This window comes from Neoarius graeffei, chromosome 5 (assembly GCF_027579695.1).
Source record: "Neoarius graeffei isolate fNeoGra1 chromosome 5, fNeoGra1.pri, whole genome shotgun sequence".
NCBI classification, from domain to species: domain Eukaryota; kingdom Metazoa; phylum Chordata; class Actinopteri; order Siluriformes; family Ariidae; genus Neoarius; species Neoarius graeffei.
This window is the reverse complement of record NC_083573.1, coordinates 100,164,053-100,179,654: the sequence shown is the minus strand read 5'-3', so window position 1 is coordinate 100,179,654 and position 15,602 is coordinate 100,164,053. Positions and strand designations below refer to the sequence as shown.

The 15,602-nt window shown below is 46.3% G+C and overlaps 1 protein-coding gene across 1 annotated transcript in view; it reads left to right on the top strand.

The window, feature by feature from the left end:
• The window catches only part of dnah3 (dynein axonemal heavy chain 3), an 83,487-nt gene extending 68,957 nt beyond the window's left edge, over positions 1-14,530 (top strand). The window contains exons 58-61 of the mRNA XM_060920859.1: positions 1,518-1,660; positions 1,820-2,024; positions 2,410-2,547; positions 14,177-14,530. Of these exons, the coding sequence (XP_060776842.1) occupies positions 1,518-1,660; positions 1,820-2,024; positions 2,410-2,547; positions 14,177-14,530 (840 nt within the window). The remainder of the gene's footprint in view (positions 1-1,517; positions 1,661-1,819; positions 2,025-2,409; positions 2,548-14,176) is intronic.
• Positions 14,531-15,602: the final 1,072 nt, after the last annotated feature.

The window sequence follows — 15,602 nt, the reverse complement described above, 5'->3', positions numbered from 1 at the left end:
TGCTTATCAACAAAAAATATAAACTAATGTAAACTAATGTAAAATCATAATACACACTATTGTTACACAATACACAATAACACATTAATTAACAATTACCACTGTTCAAAATGAATAGCTCCAACATTACAAATGCAGTAGTAGGTCTTGTTTAGTTAAAAATATAACGTAAATATTTGTGTCAGTGGTTGTAAATGTGTAGATATCATAGTTTATTGGGTCAGCTTCTGTTAAAACATTGCATAAGTCTAGTCTTGTCTAGTCTAGTCTTCTTGTCTAGTTAAGTCTAGTCTAAATGCGGAATAAACGTGGAAACACTGTCGTTCAAGCCAGGTGCCTCTGTCAGCTCTGGGGGCTAAGCACCCCCAAAGATCAGATGCTAGAATCGCCCCTGCTGGAGCCTATTTCAGCTGACTATAGGCAAGAGGTGGGGTACATCCTGGACAAGTCACCAGGTCATTGCAGGGCTGACACATAGAGACAAACAACCATTCACACTCACATTCACTACACCACTGTGCTGCCTGGCATGAAGATGATTCAGTTAAAAATAAATAAATAAATAAAATAGTGTCTGATGTAGGAAACTTCTTTTGTCATGTTGGTGTAGCTTAGCTTGCTACATTTCTTTTTCAGTGAAGACTACTCTTTCTAAGTAGCTTTCCAACACTGGTAGCTGGATGACCAGAAAATGAAGCAGTATTTTCAAGTGCTACACCAAAACCCCAACCAAACCCATCCATCCATTATCCATAACCTCTTATCCTGCGCAGGGTCGCAGGCAAACTAAAGCTTATCCTAGCTGACTATGGGCGAGAGGTGGGGTACACCCTGGACAAGTCGCCAGGTCATCACAGGGCTGACACATAGAGACAAACAACCATTCACACCTACGGTCAATTTAGAGCCACCAATTAGCCTAACCTGCATGCCTTTGGACTGTGGGGGAAACCAGAGCACCTGGAGGAAACCCACACAGACACGGGGAGAACATGCAAACTCCACACAGAAAGGTCCCTGCTGGCCACTGGGCTCAAACCCAGAATCTTCTTGCTGTGAGGAAACAGTGCTAACCACTACACCACCATGCCACCCCAACTGAATCCATGAGGAAGAAACTCAAGAAGAACCACTGCCAAGTGAAATTAAGGTCAAAACAAGGGAAACTGTACAGATATGTCTGAAAACATTTCTTGTTCAAGTTTGGATTTGTGTAACCTGTATGCTACATCCATGTCCTTTGCCAGTCACATCCCTGTCTAAATGATGAACTGTGGTACAAAATTATGAACCTCTGTAGCACCAATTCTATGCAAAAAAGTTACTGTCTAGCCCTGGTGCGGTACAGTGGTACACTTAATTCAGATGAAATACAAGAACAATGGTAAAGTATACAAACTGAACAGACATGATTCTATCAGTAATAAGAACATTAAGCATTTACATATATATGTATATTAACTTGTACTATGCATTGTTCTGTGTGTGTGTGTGTGTGTGTGTGTGTGTGAGAACAGGAAGTGGTAGATGAGTTGGCAGAGGACATCCTGTCAAAGTTACCACCAGATTTCAACATTGAGGAGGTGATATCTAAGTATCCAGTGGTGTATGAGGAGTCTATGAACACAGTACTGCGGCAGGAGGTCATCCGTTTTAATAGGTGTGTGTACACACACACACACACACACACACATTTAATTTGCTATCTGTATGAGGACCTTTCATAATTATTATGGCCACAAAAATGGCTGTCTGTGGAGGAAAAACAGTAATATACTGACACCTGAGATACACACTCACACACTCTGATGTTTGGCAGGCTGACTGAGGTGGTTCGCAGCAGCCTGGTCAATATCCAGAAGGCTCTAAAGGGGCAGGTGGTGATGTCCGCGGAGCTTGAAAATGTTTTTAACAGCATGTTGGTGGGGAAAGTTCCAGCCATATGGGCCGCTAAATCTTACCCATCACTCAAACCTCTCGGCAGCTACGTCTCTGATCTGCTGTCCAGACTGCACTTCCTACAGGTGTGTAAAACTAGCCAATGACAGATGCAGGTTTGAACATAGTGTTGCACATAAAAAAAAGGTTTTGCATGAGTGTGACAGGAGTGCACATTGCTGTGTCTATAGTAATAGCTCATTCACAGGGGCTTGCACAGCTGATGCCCCATATAAAATGATTTTAAAAATGTGTTTTGTTGATATGGTGAAGTTTTATGGAAAGATATGCTGATTTAAAATTTATGGAAGGATTATCCAGTATCAGTGCTCTGTAACAATCAGAGGTAAAGCTCATTTTGTCTTATTAAAGGAGCATTAGGTAAGATTGTTCCGTGTATTTTTTCCAAGATTAAGTCTCTGTTCCCCAGTAACTCCACTCTTTTTTTTTTTTTGTGTGTGTGTGTGTTAGGACTGGATAGCTAATGGAACTCCGACTGTGTTCTGGCTCTCTGGGTTCTACTTCCCACAGTCCTTCCTCACTGGAGTGTCTCAGAACTTTGCACGCAAATACAACATCCCCATTGACTACCTCGGCTTTGAGTTTGAGGTGTGTGTGTGTTTTGTGTTCCATTTCAATCTGTCACTTCTTAAAAATAATCTAACCTACTTGACCACCATCTAAAGCTATCCAACAGCATGGTGTGATAACAGAGGAGACTTACTTCAATTAGCCATAACATTATGGGTGTGTTCAACTAAAATTGGTGACATAAAATTAATTGCTTACAATGTTCTTGATAAGTACATCCCCAATTCCAGAAATTTGGGACACAGTGGAAAACATTGGTTCTTCAGATCAGTATGCAGCTACACAACTCCATGCATTGTGTGATCTGATGCCTATCATAACCAGCATTAATTTTTCAGCAATTTGTGCTGGAGTAGCTCTTCTGTAGATCAGACCAGACAGGCTAGCCTTCTCACGCCATGCTCATCATTGAGCCTTGGAGCCCATGACTTATTGCCGGTTCACTGGTTGTCCTTCCTTGGTCCACTTTTGGTAGGCACTAACCACTGCATCCCAGGAACACTCCACAAGACCTGTCATTTCAGAGATGCTCTGACCCTGTCATCTAACCACCACAGTTTGGCCCTTGTCAAAGTTGCTTGGATCCTAATACTTACACATTTTTCCAGCTTCTAACATATGAACTTCGATAACTAACTGTTCACTTGCTGCATAATATAATTTCTTTCTCATGGTTAGCTCAGGTCCATGAGAGGTGAGGTTTCAGTCTGTAAGGTGTCCCGTAATGAGAATGACACTCTTTAGGGTTCTTAAATTTCTTAGATAAGAGAGAGTAGGAAAGGATCCAAAAAGTAACCTGAGTAATTTTCAGCATTTCTGGGCAGATCTGATGGAGAGTCACTCTCAGAATTCACTGTGTGTGTGTTCAACTAAAATTGGCTACATAAAATTAATTGCTTACAATATTCTCGATAAGTATAACCCCAATTCCAGAAATTTGGGACACAGTGGAAAACATAAATAAAAAACAGAATGATGATTTGCAAATCATGGAAACACTATATTTCATTGAACATAGGACAAAGACAATATATCAAATGATGAAACTGAGAAATTTTATTGTTTTTTGAAAAATATGTGCTCATTTTGAATTTGATGTCAGCAACACATTTCAGAAAAGTTGAGACAGGGGCAACAAAAGACTGAAAAAAGTTCTGTAATGCTAAAAAACCCTAATTTGGTTAATTGGCAACAGGTCAGTAACATGATTGAGTATAAAAAGAGCATCCCAGAGAGGTGGAGTCTCTCAGAAGTAAAGATGGGGAGGGGTTCACCACTCTGTGAAAGACTATGTGGTCAAAGAGTGCAACAATTTAAGAATAACATTCCTCAATGTAAAATTGCAAATAATTTGAGTATCACATCATCTATGGTACATAATATCATTCAAAGATTCAGAAAATCTGTAGAAATCTCTGTATGCAAGAGACAAGGCTGAAAACTGACACTGGATGCCTGTGATCTTCAGGCCTTCAGGAGACACTGCATTAAAAGCAGACACATGTCTGTAGTGGAAATCGTTGTATGGGCTCAGGAACACTTCAGAAAACCATCGTCTGTGAAAACAATTCATTACTGCATCCACAAATGCAAGTTAAAACCATATATAAACAACATCCACCTTCTCTGGGCCCAAGCGCTTTTATGATGGACTGATGTGAAGTGGAAAATTGTCCCGAGGTCTGACAAATCAAAAGTAGAAATTCTTTTTAGAAATCATGGACACCACGCCCTCCAGGCTAAAGAGGAGAGGGACCATCCGGCTTGTTATCAGTGCACAGTTCAAAAGCCAGCATCTGTGATGGTATGAGGGGGCATTAGTGCGCATGACATGGGTAGCTTTTACATATTGGAAGGCATCATTAACACTGAATGATATATACATGTTTCAGAGCAACATGCTGCCATCTAGACAAAATATTTTTCATGGAAGGCCTTCATTCTTTCATCAAGACAATGACAAACTACATCCTGCACATATTAAAACTGCATGGTGCAGTAGTAAGAGTTTGGGTGCTAAACTGGCCTGCCTGCAGTCCAGACCTGTCTCCCATTTAAAACATTTGGCACATTATGAAGCGCAAAATATGACAAATGAGACCCCGAACTGTTGAGCAACTGAAATTGTATATCAGGCAAAATAGGACAACATTCCTCTTTCAAAACTACAGCAATTGGTCTCCTCAGTTCCCAAACGTTTACAGAGTGTTGTTAAAAGTAGAGTTGATGCAGCACAGTGGTAAATATGCCCCGTCCCAACTTTTTTGAAACAGGTTGCTGACATCAAATTCAAAATGAGCATATATTTAAAAATAAATAAAATCTCAGTTTCAACATTTGATATGTTGTCCTTGTACAATTTTCATTGAAATATAGCTGTAAATGTTACGTACGTGGGGGTGGAGCACAGAGGACGGCAGGACAGAGATCAGGGTTAAATACGAGCTTTATTGCTGCACTTTTCAGTCTGACAACTTTAAACGATAGAGACACACACACACACTGTAGTGTTCTCATCCGGGGAAGCTCCCCTCCGCTCTCACTCTCCCTCCTTAAATAGGGCGCGGTCACTGGGAAGACACACACAAATGCAGGTTAATTGCCGTCAGGTGTAGTGATTCTGCCACTTACCTTCCCTGACTCTGCCCTCCTGTCACAGACCGGCGCTCGACCACGCCCCCGCTGCCACATACCCCCACCGCCCGACTCAGGCCGGGCGGCTGTCCGGCCTGCAGCCGACCCCCCCCCCCCCTTGACGGGAGAGGAAGTCTGCCACGACCATCTGCGCCCCGGCCTGTGGACCACCTTGAAATTGAAGGGTTGGAGTGCCAGATACCAACGGGTGATCCGTGCGTTGGCATCTTTCATGCGGTGGAGCCACTGGAGGGGCGCGTGGTCTGAACAGAGGGTGAAAGGGCGCCCCAGCAGGTAGTAACGGAGAGCGAGGACCGCCCACTTGAACGCCAGACACTCTTTTTCAATCATGCTGTAGCGCCCCTCACGCACTGACAGCTTCCTGCTAATGTACAGGACGGGGCGGTCCTCCCCCTCCACCTCCTGGGACAAAACAGCCCCCAGCCCCCTGTCCGACGCGTCGGTCTGCAACACAAAGGGGAGAGAAAAGTCAGGGGAGTGTAAAAGTGGCCCCCCACACAGTGCAGCCTTCACTTCAGAAAAAGCCCGCTGGCATTGCTCCGTCCACTGGACCAGATCTGGTGCTCCCTTTTTAGTGAGGTCAGTCAGCGAGCTGGTGATGTCCGAATAATTAGCTATAAACCTACGGTAATAGCCAGCCAGCCCCAGGAACTGTCTCACCCCCTTTTTGGTCTTGGGCCTCGGGCAGGCCGCAATTGCTGCAGTCTTATTAATTTGGGGATGCACCTGCCTGTTGCCCAAGTGGAAGCCCAGATACCGTACTTCCACCCACCCAATTGCACACTTCTTTGGGTTGGCTGTGAGCCCCGCCCGCCTCAGCGACCTAAGGACGGCCCTCAGATGTTCGAGGTGCCTCTGCCAGTCATTACTATAGATGATAATATCATCCAGATATGCGGCCGTGTAAGTGGCGTGCGGGCGGAGGACTCTGTCCATCAGCCGCTGAAACGTAGCGGGCGCCCCAAACAGCCCAAACAGAAGGGTGATGAATTGGTGTAAACCAAACGGTGTGGAAAAGGCTGTTTTCTCTCGGGATAGTGGAGTCAAGGGGATCTGCCAATATCCCTTCGTCAAATCCAGCGTCGAATAAAAGCGAGCAGTGCCAAGTCGATCGAGCAACTCATCAATACGAGGCATCGGGTACGCATCAAATTTAGACACCACGTTGACTTTTCTATAGTCCACACAGAACCGGACCGACCCGTCAGCCTTGGGTACCAAGACCACCGGGCTGCTCCAGTCACTGTGGGACTCCTCGACGATGCCCATTTCGAGCATGGTTTCAAGTTCTTCCCGAACCACCTTTTTTTTGTGTTCGGATAGCCTGTAAGGGTGGCTACGCACTACCACCCCCGGGGGCGTCTCTATGTGGTGCTCTATGAGGTTGGTGCAACCGGGCAGGGCCGAGAACACGTCCGAAAACTCGGCTTGCAACTGGGCGACCTCCGTGAGTTGGGTCGGGGAGAGGTGGTCTCCACAGGGGACCAGAGAGGTGCGTGATGCCAATGCCCTCTTTTGAACCTCCGGTCCCAGCTCCGCCTTCTCCGGAACCACCGACACCAATGCCACGGGGACCTCCTCAGTCCAGAGTTTAAGCAGGTTGAGGTGGTAAATTTGTAGTGCCCCACCCCTGTCCATTCGCCTAACCTCATAGTCGACGTCCCCGACCCGCCGTGTGACCTCAAAGGGCCCTTGCCACTTGGCGATCAATTTGGAGCTCGACGTGGGCAACAGTACGAGTACTTTATCTCCCGGTGTGAACTCCCTAAGGTGCGTACCCTTGTTGTACAGGCGGGCTTGCCGTTCCTGGGCCTGCCACAAATTCTCCTGGGTTAGGTGGGTGAGCGTGTGGAGTTTTGTGCGCAGGTCCATAACGTATTGGATTTCATTCTTGCTTTGTGAAGGTCCCTCCTCCCAATTTTCCCGCAGCACGTCTAGGATGCTGCGCGGCTTACGCCCATATAATAATTAAAACGGGGAGAACCCCGTGGAGGCTTGGGGGACCTCTCGCACTGAGAACAACAAGGGCTCGAGCCACTTATCCCAATTACGTGCGTCCTCACTTACAAATTTTTTAATGATATTTTTGAGGGTGCGGTTGAACCGTTCTACTAAACCGTCCGTTTGTGGGTGATACACACTGGTGCGGATCGGCTTAACCCCCAATAACCCATACAGTTCACGTAGTGTTCGTGACATAAATGTAGTGCCCTGATCAGTCAGAATCTCTTTCGGGATTCCGACTCGGGAGATGACGCGGAAGAGTGCCTCTGCAATACTGCGTGCTGAGATATTGCGCAGAGGCACTGCTTCCGGGTATCGCATTGCATAGTCCACCAGAACTAATATAAAGCGGTACCCTCGTGCCGACCGATCTAATGGCCCGACGAGATCCATCCCAACTCTCTCAAACGGGGTCTCGATTAGAGCCCTGCACTCCCGCGGGACCCGCCGCAAAGCAGTGCGGTGCGGAACAAATTTTGAAAGCTCATTGCGGGCGTGGGCGGGACCGGAAGCGCACATATGTGGCGCAGGCGGGAGCAGTGAGAAGCTGCAATCCCACGAACTAAAAATGTGTTTGAAATAAAATGTATAAATTATTAATTTATGTCTATCATATATAATTTGTGCTGGATATTTTATTTGGCATTAATAAAAACATTTTAAGATGCCAAAATTTGCAGAGAGAGTCAGATTGTCAGTGGAATGGTATCTTAAATTTGCCATTGACCACCCTAATGGGAAATCCTTTGATCACTCCAATGACTCCCAACTCACACCCAGCTAGGAAAAAAACCACGAGTGAAGTGATTTACGCCTTGCATTAGTCTACCACTTTAGTCAGGGAGACATGTTACACAGTGACGGTAGGCTTGACTCAATGCTATCCCAGAAATCCTTCCTGTAATATGCAAATTTGGCTGTCCAATCAGAGGCGGCCAAATTTGCATATTACAGGAAGGATTTCTGGGATAGCATTGAGTCAAGCCTACCGTCACTGTCTAACATGTCTCTCTGACTAAAGTTGTAGACTAACTCAAGCACTAAATCAATTCACTTCTCTTACTAGCTCTACTTTGCAATAAAAAAAATAAATAAATAAAAAAATTAAAAAAAAAACACACACACACACACACCCATTGCTACAAAGCAAGCCTATTCACTTTTTTATGCTGGTCAGAGAATTGCAATGGTTTCTCATATGATAAATATGTGTGATTCACGATTAAATATTTTAATTCTTTGACAGCACTAATTAGGGCCCGAGCCCTATAGGGCGAAGGCCCTATTGATCTTGTTCGGTTTTTTATTATTATTATTATTATTATTATTATTATTCCTTAGTCGCGGTCGCTGTTCGGCCTTTTTTGGGGCACTTCCTGTGGACGAAAACGCGCATATTTTGGATCATTTTATCGGCATCCCCTACGCTACTCAGATCCAAAACCCCAGATCTGGGCGGGGCTCTGGGCCTCTATAGCACCCCCTAACGCCTTGAAAATTTTGCCTTTTTTCGAAGGCTCCTGGTTGCCATATAGTTTGTCGTAGAGGAACGAAATTTGGTTCACATATGTATCTTACTGAGACGAACAAAAAACGTTCTATGAATGCATAGCCACGCCCAACAGGAAGTGAGGTAATTTTACTTTTGTGCGAAATGCATGGCCACGAAGACGGCGCAACTCCTCCTAGACCGTTCATGGGAATGTCACCAAAATTGATACACATCATCTACAGACATGGCTGACAAAAGTTACTAAATACGTTTCACGTAGGATAAAACGTTCAGAAGTTATACGTCAATCAATTTTCACTTCAAAATTTTACATGCTAAAAAATTCATAACAAATCTTCTAATTGCTCAAAACTGCTCATACTTCACACGCAAATCACTCATTGGGCTTCTGACATGTTACCCAATTTCTGTGATATTTCGCCACTGGGGGCGCTATTTTTGGGCAAAAAATCCAATCTTTCCTCAAATTTGGTCAAACTTCACGGCCACCCTCTTACTACCTCCCATGTCATGTATACCGCATTTTGGGAATTTTCGTCCATGGGGGGCGCTGTTTTTGGCCGACGCAATTGCTCCAAAACGGGTTTTTGGTAAATAATTCCATAATGCTTTTCCTTCACACCACTACCTTGTGATAGTGTGTTCCTGTTGTGGACACTTATTTTTCCAACTCATAATCGCTCATGTACAGCATAGCGCCACCTTCTGACATGGGAAAAACCAAAAAATTTATTCTTCAAAAATCTATATCTCATCTTCTATTTACTCAATTGTCATCAAACTTCATACGCAAACTCTTCATAGCTCACCTGACATGTCCGCCAAATTTTGTGCACTTTCGCCCCTGGGGGTGCTGGTTATGGCGGAAATGATATTGCAGCTTCTGATTTGTCAAACTTGGCAAGCAAACTCTTTTCAAGACCCTTATTGGGGCGCTTGCCATGGTCGACAACGCACGAAATTTGGCTCCTTTTTCTTAGACTGCCACCGCTACTGAGAACCAAAAGCCCAGATCCAGCCGGGCCTCAGGGCCTCTATAGCGCCCCCTAACTCGTTGTGATTTTGGCCTCCCGCTTTAAGGTGCCTGGTTGCCATGTAGTTTGTAGGAGTGGCGTGCCATTTGGTACGCATATGTATCTCACTAAGCCGGACAAAAATGTAATGCCAATGCATTAGCCACGCCCAACAGGAAGTGAGGTAATTTCACTTTTGTGCGAAATGCATGGCCACGAAGACGGCGCAACTCCTCCTAGACTGTTCATAGGAATGTCACCAAAATTGATACACATCATCTACAGACATGGCTGACAAAAGTTACTAAATAAGTTTCACGTAGCTTGAACCGCTCAGAAGTTATACGTCAATCAATTTTTAATGCAAAATTTTACATGCTTAAAAATTCATAACAAATCTTCTAATTGCTCAAAACTGCTCATACTTCACACGCAAATCCCTCATTGGGCTTCTGACATGTTCCCCATTTTCTGTGATATTTCGCCACTGGGGGCGCTATTTTTGGGCAAACAATCCAATCTTTCCTCAAATTTGGTCAAACTTCACGGCCACCCTCTTACTACCGCCCATGTCATGTATACCACATTTTGGGAATTTTCGTCCATGGGGGGCGCTGTTTTTGGCCGACGCAATTTCTCCAAAACGGGTTTTTGGTAAATAATTCCATACTGCTTTTCCTTCACACCACTACCTTGTGATAGTGCGTTGCTGTTGTAGACACTTATTTCTCCAACTCATAATCGCTCATGTACAGCATAGCGCCACCTTCTGACATGGGAAAAACCAAAAAATTTATTCTTCAAAAATCTATCTCTCATCTTCTATTTACTCAATTGTCATCAAACTTCATACGCAAACTCTTCATAGCTCTCCTGACATATCCGCCAAATTTTGTGCACTTTCACCCCTGGGGGTGCTGGTTATGGCACAAATGATATTGCAGCTTCTGATTGGTCAAACTTGGCAAGCAGACTCTTTACGGTATTTCGCGGGGACGCATGCCCCCGCCCCCACTGGCCGCTGGCGCGAGGGCCCGTCAAGGCCGCTTGCGGCTTTAATTATTATTGTTATTAGAGAGAGTACATGCTGAATTCCAAAACAAAGTAAATAATAACAACATGAGCTGTAGATATTTATGCTGAAATCCACTCAAAGTAGGGGGCGGGGCACCATCACACTGTGGCAAGACAAGAACTTTCCTGAGAAATAACGCGAACGTCTGCATCATGCGGGATTTGCGGGCGGGAACGGGACAAAAATATGGCGGGCGGGAGCGGGACTGAAAATCATAATTCTTTGCGGGCGGGAGTGGGACTGAAAAATCCGACCCGCACAGACCTCTAGTCTCGATCAAAGGAAGAGGGCGCAAAGGTGCTTTTGGAATGGCCGCTGGATTTACTAACTGGCATTCGCGGCATGCCGTACACCATGTACGAACATCGCCGCGAATCCCCGGCCAATAGAATTGGGCCATTATTCGGGCTAGTGTCTTATCCTGCCCTAAGTGTCCAGCCATGGGATTAAAGTGAGCCGCCTGGAATACCAATTCCCGGCGGCTCTTTGGAATCAACAGCTGCGTGACTCGCTCTTTAGTTTGAGTGTCCTGCGTCACTCGGTATAATCTATCCTTCATAATCGCGAAGTAGGGGAAGGACGGGGTGGCGTTCGGCTGGAGCATTTGACCATCGATTACTCTCACTTGGTCAAACACATGTCGCAGAGTCTCCTCTCGCAATTGTTCTAATGGGAAATCCACGAGGGATTCCCCAATAGAGAGAGGAGGAGCCGGCGGCTCCTCACTCTGACGCGGAGATGACGTAGACGGCCCTGCGACAGCTGCTCCCGCCAAAGTGACACCGGGACCTCCCCCTGTCAAACGGCAGGACCCACTCTTTACTAGGCGTGTCATTAAACCCCAGAATCCCGGCCAATCAGTCCCCAAAATTAAAGAGTGGGTAAGGCGAGGATTAACCGCCGCCTTCACCATAAATTTTTCCCCTCTGAAAAAAAATGTGGACCGACACCAACGGGTAGCTGTGAATATCCCCGTGCACACACAACACCTTCACCCCCTGTGCTCCCCTCAATGCCTCATTTTGCACCAGGCTTTGGCGGATTGAGGTCTGATTACAACCCGAATCCACCAACGCCTGATATGTAACCCCTTGGATACTCACCGGTATGCGATACGCTCCAGCCCGATCGAGGGCGGCCTCTGGCTCGTCGGGGATCCGGACCACCGCGCCCACTTCCATTGCCGTGCACTGTTGCCGAAGGTGGCCAGGCTCCCTGCAGCGCCAGCAAACTGGCCCGGGCTTTCCCTCTGCACCGGTGTTCTGGGGCTCACTCACCTGAGGGGGGGGGGGAGAGACAGACACAGAAGGGAGAAATGGGAGGGCACCGCGGGTGCGGCGGGCCGGCTGGGGTGGAGCCGGCCCCCATCTCTGTGGTGGGGGAATGGGGTGAGGACGGGACACAGAAGGAGGGGGAGAGAGAGAGAGAAGAAGAGAGAAGGCTCGACGTCGTCTGCTGTCCTGCCGCCGGAACAGCCACCAGATGATCCTCCGCCAGCTCCACTGCCTGATCCAGCGACGCCGGGCGGTGGCACTGGACCCACTCTGCAGCTCCTGCTGGTAAGCGGGCGATGAATTGTTCCAGCACCACCTGGTCGATGATCCCCTCGACGTCGCGGTCATTGGCCCTCAACCACCGCCAGCAGGCGTCCCGGAGCTGCTGGCCGAACGCGAACGGCTGGCCGATTTCCTCCAATCGCAGAGCGCGGAAGCGCTGGCGCTGTTGCTCTGGTGTGCGCCCCACGTGCTGGAGGACGGCCCGGCGGAGGTCCGCGTAGGCCAGCCGGCGGTCAGCGGGGAGCTGTAGCACGGCCAGCTGTGTCTCTCCCGTTAGGAGGGGGAGGAGGCGCGCCGCGCGCTGCTCCATCAGCCACCCCGAGGCTTCTGCGACCTGTTCAAACAGCGTGATGAATGCTTCGGGGTTGTCCTGCGGGCCCATCTTGGTGACGGTGAGGGGAGATGGGCCCGCGGCCAGAGCGCTGGTGGACCCCACCGACGCGAGGAGGTGCCGGAACGCCTCGCGGTCTTCCTGCTGGGCCAGCACCAGGGCTTCGAAGCGCCGCTCTTGTTCCTTCCGAAGTGTGACGAGCGCCTGGTGCTGGCTTTGCTGGGCCGTGGCGAGGGCGTGGACCAGGTCGGCGAATGGGGAGGATTCCATGGGGCTGCTTGGTTGGTGCTCCACGGTCCCGGGTTTCAGCACCACTGTAAACGTTCCGTACGTGGGGGTGGAGCACAGAGGACGGCAGGACAGAGATCAGGGTTAAATACGAGCTTTATTGCCACACTTTTCAGTCTGACAACTTTAAACGATAGAGACACACACACACACTGTAGTGTTCTCGTCCGGGGAAGCTCCCCTCCGCTCTCACTCTCCCTCCTTAAATAGGGCGCGGTCACTGGGAAGACACACACAAACGCAGGTTAATTGCCGTCAGGTGTAGTGATTCTGCCACTTACCTTCCCTGACTCCGCCCTCCTGTCACAGACCAGCGCTTGACCACGCCCCCACTGCCACAATAGCGTTTCCAAGATTTGCAAATTGGCATACTCTGTTTTTTATTTATGTTTTACTTGGTGTCCCAAATTTATGGAATTGTGGTCGTAACAGGACTGAGTTACATTTTAATGTTTAACCATTAATGATCAAATCAAAGCTATAAATAAGACATAAATTTGCATTCAAATTTGTGAAAATTCACCCTTTTCTCAGATAATGTCTTTATCTCTGTCGCTAGTGTCTGGACCAGTGAGCTGCCTTCAGTTAAATCATTTACATTCATGTGACTGGATGAACCATTACAGAGGATCTGCTGCAGAAACTACATTAGTTCATGTTTTGAACACTGGAGTCTATGAACTCCACACATCCCCCATATGTTTATCCGTTCTGCTACACTGATTTTTCCAGGTCTACTGAAATACTTCACTGGGTCTGCTAGGTTACGACTGCTGGTTTAGAACATGTCATAGTCAGATAGGGTGAATTTCCAGTTTGAATCCCCCAGAAATATTTCATGACACTTCAAAATGTTTATGCGTGGGTGGTGAACATAGCGCACATACAGCACTTCTGATTATATACACGTCATAATACTGCCTTGAGCTATATGATGTTAGTAAAAGCTCAACATCAAATGAACATGCACATTACTTAACTTACGTTTAATCACATTTCATTGGCTACTAGCTTTGTATTGGCTACATTTTATTGGCTATCTGTCTAGATCTGGTTTTATGGTTTTAGGGTGAGTCTTGATTTCAGTTGTATTGCGCGCGTGTTATTTTAATTATATTCAGTGGAACTGTCTTTCAGGTATTTTTATTTTCTACTCCTATCAATGTCACTGATATCTTTTCTATCTCTCCTAAACCTCCCTCACTATCTTAGGTGATGAAGCAGGAGTATGAGATGGAGATAAAGCCCGAGGACGGCGCGTACATTCGTGGTTTATTCCTGGAGGGAGCTCGGTGGGATCGAGAGCATATGGTCATCGGAGAATCACATCCTAAAATCCTCTTCGACTCGATGCCCCTCATCTGGCTGAAGCCTGGAGAGAGCAGCAAGTTCCTGCATGAGAGTGTATATGTGTGTCCTGTTTACAAAACAAGTGAGAGGAGAGGCACACTGTCCACCACCGGACACTCCACCAACTATGTCCTGTCCATGGAGCTACCCTCAGACCGGCCGCAAAAACACTGGATCAACCGTGGGGTGGCGGCACTCTGCCAACTAGATGACTGAATAATGAGTTTAACTGAATGTACACAGGCATACCTAAAATGCAAAATGCCAAAATGCTGTAAAATTGTCATTAAAAAAATACAGTAAAAGCCTGTACAAATTATTTTCATGGTGTGGATGAAGTATACACTAGGCTTAAAGGTTAACCCATCAGGGGGAATTAAGCTGAAGTTTGGCTGCATTTCTCATCCCAGGCTGCTATTAATAGTCAGAGAAAGCAAGATTTGTATAAAAGCAACACCAGCACATTACCTCCAACTACAGGTTCTACATTCTTTGCTGCTCCTTTCTCATTTCATTCCTTTTCATCTGGATCTCTGAAGACATCTAATGCTCTACTTCAGCATCTAGCACATTTATGAAGGTCCTGGATTCATTTAGGAGACATTATACAAGTTCAGATGATAATATCTGAACGCGTGTTTGATTCTTGGTCTAAACCCACAGAGCATCTGATATATTTTGTACGTAAAATTAGCCACAAGCCAGCATCTCAAAACCATCCAATGTGCAGGCTTATATCAGTACACTGTAAGAAGTGATTTTGGAGAGTGGTAAATATAATCTATGCAAACCAGATAAAATTTACTCGATTATTGCAGTCAGCCAAGGAATTATAAAGTAATGGGTAAATTATACCTATGCTACCTATTTGTTAACAGTAACAACCATTACATGGAAAAATACGGTAAAATATACCCCAAAGCCATGAGTCCTGTGCTCCAAATTGTGCATGCATCAGACCGCGCGTTTGAGTGAGCGGAACAGGGAACTCTCGGACTGCCATCTTCCTCTCTCCGGCTGTTAGTTTAGTGAGTTATAAAACAGGTTCATTACTTGAAATGTTGTGTGAAGCTGTTGTACTGTGTTTTTTGATCATTTGGTGCATCATTGCTGCATATACAGTAAACAAGGCGGTTCAGTTATTTATTGTATAAATGCACCTGGACTGCAGATTTGGTCAGTCCAGATACAACATTTGAAGCTGTTAGTTTAGTGAGTCAGTGGCGGCTGGTAGTCTTTCAAACAGGGGAGGCTGGTCAGTTACGATATTTCCAGATTTATCAGTTCA